This window comes from Alexandromys fortis, unplaced genomic scaffold, assembly GCF_014885135.2.
Source record: "Alexandromys fortis isolate MF-2015 unplaced genomic scaffold, M_Fortis_MF-2015_v1.1 scaffold_30, whole genome shotgun sequence".
Taxonomy (NCBI): domain Eukaryota; kingdom Metazoa; phylum Chordata; class Mammalia; order Rodentia; family Cricetidae; genus Alexandromys; species Alexandromys fortis.
The window spans coordinates 4,100,361-4,107,861 of NW_026067922.1; the positions used below are offsets into that span (position 1 = coordinate 4,100,361).

Consider the following 7,501-nt stretch of genomic DNA (forward strand, 5'->3'; position numbering starts at 1 on the left):
AGCCCTAAGAATTCTATCTCTTAAAAATTGATATTAGGGCTTGAGAGGTGGCTCAGCAGTTAAGAACACCGGATGCTCTTCCAGAGGACTTGGGTTCAGTTTCCGTCACCCACATGGCAGCTCACACCATCTGTGATACCTGTTCCAGGAGGTCTTATGCCTTCTTTTGGCCTTCAGGGGCACCAGGAACATAATTGGTGCATAGACATACAAGAAGGCAAAAAACCATACACATAAAATAAAAATCAGTAAATCTTTATCAAAGTTGGCCTTCATTTTCTTCTTAATGTAATATTTAATTAACTCCTTGAAAATTTCATACAGTGTATTTTGATCAGATTTATTCTTCCCTAATGACTGATAGCTACACCCCTAGCTCTCACTTCCTCCCAACTTCATGCCTTCTGTTTTTTGTTCGTTTGTTTTCTAATAATCCACTAAGTCTAATTTTGCTGTCCATGGGCTCATTGGTGTGGAGCTATTCACTGTACTGTAGTTGACCTGCCATGTTCTTTAAAATAATTGACTCAAGCAACATAGGCTCCTGAGCCTGTCCCTCCACGCTAGAGTGTTGACTGGCTTGGTCTTGAGCGGGTCTTGTGCAGGCAGCCACAGCTGCTGTGAGTTCCTGTCATATCTGCTTCTGGCCTCTGGCTCTTGCCATCTTCCTGCCCCCTTCTCTGCTGGTCCCTGAACCTTGGTGCTGGGATGATACCTGTCCCATCTGTAGCTGAGCCCTTCATAGACACATTCTCTGTACTTTGATCAGCTGTGGGTTTCTGTCCACTGCACAATGACATTTCTCTGATGAAGATAGAGAACTGTTCTAGTTTGTGAGCATGAAGATAAGCGAGTGTCCTAGGGGTATGAATTTCGAGGGCAATTTGATACCATGTCCATTTAGCAGGATAATAGCATCAGGTCTATCGCTAGGCTACAAACTCTCTAACCAGATTTGTAGTACCAGGCACGTGTTTCCTTCTGTGGATCAGGCATTAAATTCAACCAGGCAGCAGCTCGTTGTTCTTTTGACATTGGTGACACTGTTACATCCAGGATTATCTTGCCATGCCAGCTGTTACTGTAGCATGCGGGGTTCACAGGTCTGTGCAGCACCTTCTAGTCCTGTGAAAACTTGCAAGAGTCAGGGGATTCTTGGTCAGTACCAATTGACTTCTTCCATGACTTGTGAGCAAACTCTGTGACACCTTTAGAAATATCAAATTGTGATGGGTCACCTAATCTTTGTTTTTTTATATAAATTTAGTTGGGGTTTAATTAATCTTTTAATAAAAATCTATCAGAATTTACATAGATAGCATTGTGTTCCCATGTGAATTTACTGAAAGTACTACTATATTAATTGAAACTATGTTTCAGATATAGTTGCATTTTTTCTGAGTACTTGGTTATATTATAAAAATCCATGTAGAAAATAAACATAAAAAACGATGATAGCTACCATGCCTAATGTGTGGTAACGTTTATTGAGGGGCATTCTGCTTCAGCGACTAAGAGCACAGATTCAGGAGCAGTAGTTTACCTGGGTCTGTGTTCCACTTGCCCACTTCCAAGCTGTATAACACAGGCAACTTATAATTGTATCTGCTAAATGATGATAACAATGTTGGCCTTATACAGTGGCTGTGAGTTATATGCATAATGTGTTTAGAAGAGTGCCTGACACGTATTTAAAATTATTAAGTGTAAATTGGGCAGTGGTGGTGCACACCTTTAATCCCAGCTCTCAGGAGGCAGAGGCCAGCCTTGGTCTACAGGGCAAGTTCCAGGACACTAGAAACTCCATCTTGAGAAACCAAGCCAAAACCAAATTAAAATTATTATTTACTTCAGGTACTGTGTTATCCTTTATTTTCTCTTTTAATCCTTAAAACAGCTCTATAGGGCTGATATTGTTACCTTCAATAGACAACAAGAAAACCGAGGTGTGGAGAGAGGAAATAATTTATAACATTATAGTTATGAATGTTTGCGATTTGAATCCAAGAAGCCTGACTTGTCTTTTGAACCAATAACATTTTAATTTTGAATTAATTAGGATACCAATAAATTTTTATTTATAAATTGCCAGGAATAAGCTACACAGAGGATAGGAAAGTATGGTCAGAATAAATTGTGTGGAAAAAAGAATAAAAAGCATGAGTGTAACTTTTAATTGTAATTAAACTTTGGTTGAGAAAATGCTTTTATTATATGTTTAGAATTTTTTTTATATTTTTAACCAGGAAGCAGTAAAGGTTTGTGAACCTCAAATCAGTGATAGCATAGTAATTACCAGAACTGGAATACTCACGGAGGATTTGCGGTGTTTATTAGAATTTAGTAAAAGGAGTCAGTGAGAGAGTGCACCCCTGCGGAGGCTTAGCTGCCTTTCCCCGGGCCATGGTTTTGTACCAGGCAATGAAGGCTTTGCACTCCCTCTAGAGGTCACTAATAATATATCTTTTGTTTTGAATAGAAAAACCGTTATGGCCAGAATTTAAAACAAAAAACAAAAACAAAAAACTGACTCCATTGAAATACTTAGCATATAAAAAAATCTAGAATTTAAATTCTCGAGTTGTTAATCCAGTCAGTTAGCACCACACTGCCAAGCCTTTTTTACCTTTGTGTTACTGAGGATTGAATCCAAGGCTTCTTACATGCTAGGCAAGTGCTCTTCCATCGATGTACAGCAACTGCTCTTAGTCCCAAGTGTTCTCTAAAAGGTTTAGAGGTTTTAGCACTTGGTCCATTAGATGGCAGATTCATTTTACTTAGTATTTTTGTATGATCCTAATAACTTCAGATTCTTTTCTGATTTGAGAGACTGCGTGTATATTTCGAGACTGTGGGTTTATTATTTCTAAAATGAGGATCTGGCCTCAGGGATGCTGAAGTCCTTTGAAGCACATTCTGTGAAACCATAGACTAATTGTCTTCTGTTTCTTTTGAATAGTACCACTATTTGTTGCCATGACCAAAACCCATGTGATAGCAGCTTCAAAAGAAGCCTTTTATACCTGGCAATATCGTGTGGCAAAAAAGCTCACAGCATTGGAGATTAATCAGATCACACGGTCACGAAAAGAAGGGAGAGAAAGGTATGTATTTTGATATATATATATATATATATATATATCACAACCATATCACATTGAAGTCAGACATAGCTAATTATCCATTGCCGTTCTTGAGAAATACACATAGCCTAGATTAGTAGAAATACTTTTAATTAATCTGAATATCTTTTAGAGGAATCTGTTTAAATTTGCTAAAGTCAAAGAAAGTTGGCATGGTGGAAAGAAAACAAAGACACTTATTGGAAAGGGCTAGAAATTTGTGGGGATATATTTGGTCAGGAAATGGCTATGTGACCCACTCCACATATTAGTGTTCAACTGAAATCATTCAGTTAAGATCCGAGTATCTAACTGAAGCTTCATTCCTATAGGTTAGTAGCGTGGATCTTTCTAGAAAATGATCCTAGCATCCATCACCAGGGCAGATGCAGGTCCTTAGACAGTATAGAAAAGGGCTTTAGGTGACTTCTTTCCCTGGCCCCAGATTCTAGGCAGTCTGAATTGGAGTGGTTTCTGGTAAGTGGGAATGAAGAGCAAGCAAGCACGCATGCACGCATGCACGCAGGCAGGCAGGCAGGCAGGCACGCAGGCAGGCACGCAGGCAGGCAGGCAGGCAGGCAGGCAGGCAGGCAGGCAGGCAGGCAGGCAGGCAGGCAGGCACTCCAGATGAATAGCCAGGCAAACTATCTCACAGCTCAACACACGTTGTTGGGAATGCCTGAGTTGAGTGCTCACAGTAGAGCATGACGTTGCTGACAGATCGTGTAGATAATTGGTAAATAGTTGATGGATACTTTCTGCTTTTATGAGATTCAGCTGTGTCAAGAACTCTTTAAACAATCAGAGGTTTTCTATTAAATAATAATGCTCATTGTTCTGAATTGCAAAGATTATGAAATAGTGCAATCCTCACTTTCTTCAAAATTCTGATTTTTTTAAACAGAATTTATCATGTTGACGATGTTCCTTCTGGATCTGTGGATGGGGTGTTTGATTACAGCAAAGCCATTCAAGTAGGTGCTTTGATTTTGTCTGTGAGTAGTAGTGCCTGTAGGTAAGGAAACACTGCCATTAACAGACAGCCGAACAAGAGCTTGTTTCTAGTGATAGGACATCAATTTAACAGTTCCCTAAACACTGTCACACCTGCTTTTTACACAGTTGCTGGGGATTAAATGCAGGTCCTACTGCTTATGTAGTAGGCACTTCACCTACTGAGCCCTCTTTGCAGCCCCAAACTCTTCATGTTTCAACTAAGTTTATGGCTTCTCTTGGGCCACACATGTGACTTGTGAGCCACAGAACAGACATGTCTGTTAGTTGTGTTGACTGTAGAGTTTGTAAACTGTTAAATAGTTTTTTCACTAGAAAGGAAGTTTCTCCAAGGTCTTTCATTTCTTATCTGTTCCCCAGCCTAGAGGACTGTCCCTGGCAGGTCTCCAGGTAGATGAGTTCTGTGTGACTGGTTTCTCAGTGATTACGTATAAGTATGGTGTAACCTATGTGGACGGGCTATTCTCGCTGAGCACAATGCCTCTTAGATAGATCTATCCAGGTGGTTGAAGGGCTCTCCTATTTTACCCTTCTAGTGGCATATGCTGGCCCCTCTGATCTCAGTTTGTCTTTAAGAGGTAAGTTTAGGCTTTTGCCTATCTAGTCTAAGTCAGATTTTTAAATAATCCCTTGGGGCTCGGGATTGGAGTATCTTTAGTATTTCCTTCAAAGGTTGACACATAATAGGTACTGTGACTAAAATTGTTACATTAACAAATGTTTTATTATATATTTTTAGTAATTGCATACTAGTTTGGACCTCCTTTGTCATTAAATAAATATTACATAAAATTATTGATTAATTTTAGGGTACAAGGGATCCAATTTGTGCCATTACTGCATCTGATAAGACATTAATTGTGGTAAGCTGAAAGAAACTTATTTTATGAATAATAACTGTTTAAATTTTAGACCCAGGGTAAAGCAAGACTTTTGGATTTAGGTTATCATCTTGTGGGTGTCCAAAGTTTTCCCACGTCTGATAGGAGAAATGAGAAAATTCTCAGGTGTATATGGGGGAGAAGGGGGGAGGCTAAGAGGTGGGGGGGGAGTTGGGGTGGCTTGTCTCTTAAAGGGACAGGGGGGGAGGGGGGGGGGGCAAGGGGGGGGGGTGGGAGTTGGGGTGGCTTGTCTCTTAAAGGGACAGAGCAGACCATTACAGCTTGGGCACATATTATTAATCATTTGCAAAAATGTGAACTATTTATAAAACCAGTAGGGTGCTGGGACACGCCCGTGGAGTTGGCCGTGAGCTGAAAGCACCACGAGAGTCAGTAGATGCAGAGACTGTCTGGAAAGCGCTGGACTTAGGATTTTCCCTGTGTGTAGCTTGGTTTACATCCTGGCTCTGGTCGCACCACTTTCCTGAAACTTAGAATGAAGTGTTGCACTTTCCAGCCAGCGAAGTGGAAGAGTCCCTGGCAATATTTTGCTAATGTCTTTTTCTTGAGCTCAGACATTTGAAAACATCAACTTCAGAAGTGACTGTGTGGTCCAGCAGCAGAGGCTTAACTGTTTCCAGTTCAGTTCTCCAGTGGTCAGCTCATTTTGTGGGAAAGCGCTCCTGAGACCCTCCTGTCGTATGACTCCCCCACCTTTCTGTTAGGCCCCACTTGAGCCTCATGCTGAGGAAGCCTTGCTCTCTCCCTAAAAGGCAGGAGGTGAAGATGAACTATGAGAGCATCTTCCCTTGCCCATAACCCCATGCAGCTCAGGCGCAGAAGAGTTTGAAAGTCAGCCGCAGCACCCTCCCGTCTGCTGCATTTGCTCCCCATCTGCACACCATAATGCTTGTCCAGAAAATGCATTTCCAGTGTCAGTTTTTAAATATCCCCTTGCTAAAAGCTAGTGCTGTAGGATAAAAACTGTAGGGTGGAGGCCAGGCTTCCAGTAACAGCCATTCTCATCTTGACCTCTCATTTCATGTATGTAGAATGTAATTACTTTGGTCACCTTTAGTCCACGCTAAATATTAACCTAGACAAGTAGAAGCAGCCTTAGATGTTTTTTTTTTTCTTGTCAGATAAGAATTTTTGTATTACCGAAGACCTAGGGACTTGACTTCTTTCTTGAATATTCTATGAGGAAAAATTAGACAACCAAAAGTTGCTATTAAAAGACTTAAATTAGGTGATAAACATGTACTTAATAACATGGTTCAGCAGCAGAATTAGGAACTTGCTAGGACAGTGTCACTTTGGTTTTAAAAACATGGACATATCAACCTGTATTTACAGCTTGATGCTCTTATGGTAAATATGCTGTAGTAACCTAAGATCATTTCTTTAGGGGCGTGAATCTGGCATCATCCAGAGGTACAGCTTTCCTAATGTTGCTCTGATTCAAAAATATTCTCTGGATTGCCGAGCCTGCCAGCTATCCTTGAACTGCAACTCTAGGTAAGCCCAAGGCTCCTCCTGGGTGTGTCCTAAAGCTTCTGGGGGGGGGGGGATGTACCCTGAGGCTCCTCTTCTGGGGGGGCATGTGCCCTGGGGCTACCCCTCCTGGGTTGTGCCCCAAAGCTCCTCCTCCTGGGGTATGCCCTGAGGCTCTTCTTCTGGGGGGTATACCCTGAGGCTCTTCTTCTGGGGGGGTATACCCTGAGGCTCCTTCTCTTGGGGTATGCCCCCCGAGGCTCTTCCTCCTGGGGTGTGCCTTGAGGCTCCTCCTCCTGGGATGTACTCTAAGGCTCCTCCTCCTGGGGGGGATGTACCCTGAGGCTCCTCCTTCGGGGTGTGGCCTGAGGCTCCTCCTGGGGGTATGTCCTAAGGCTTCTCCTCTGGGGTGTGTGTGTCCTAAGGCTCCTCCTTCTGGGGGTGTGCCCTGAGGCTCTTCCTCCTGGGGTGTGCCCAAAGGCTCTGCCTTCTGGAGTGTGCCCTGAGGTTCCTTCTGAGGACGCACCCTAAGGCTCCTCCTCTGGGGTGTGTATCCCAAGGCTTCTCCTCTGGGGGTGTGTGTGTCTTGAGGCTCCTCCTCTGGGGGGGGTGTGCTCTGAGGCTCCTCCTCTAGGATATGACCTGAAGCTCCTCCTCTAGGATATGCCCTGAAACTACTCCTCTGGGATGTGGCCTGAGGCTCCTCCTCTGGGGTGTGGCCTGAGACTCCTAGGGAGTATATGGTTAGGTAATAAATTTGTTGACAGATATGTTTATTGTGAACTTGTTCAGGATAGTTTTACCTTACTGTATTTTGTTTAAATGGAAATCCTGGTACTTTTTTTTTTTACTCTTGAAGCTTAGCATTAACTGTTTTATGTTTTGATACTAGCTGTTTTTGGATATGTTTTCCTTACAAGGTAGCAAAGTGAAGAGTAGTTTCTATATTTATTTATTTATTTATTTATTTATTTATTTATTTATTTATTT

The 7,501-nt window shown here is 42.1% G+C and overlaps 1 protein-coding gene across 2 annotated transcripts in view; it reads left to right on the forward strand.

Moving 5' to 3' along the window:
• Wdr35 (WD repeat domain 35) overlaps positions 1-7,501 on the forward strand; it is a 56,280-nt gene that overhangs the window by 25,276 nt on the left and 23,503 nt on the right. For both annotated transcript variants that reach the window (XM_050141976.1, XM_050141975.1), the window contains 4 exons: positions 2,960-3,104; positions 4,027-4,096; positions 4,946-4,999; positions 6,426-6,535. In XM_050141976.1, the coding sequence (XP_049997933.1) occupies positions 2,960-3,104; positions 4,027-4,096; positions 4,946-4,999; positions 6,426-6,535 (379 nt within the window). The remainder of the gene's footprint in view (positions 1-2,959; positions 3,105-4,026; positions 4,097-4,945; positions 5,000-6,425; positions 6,536-7,501) is intronic.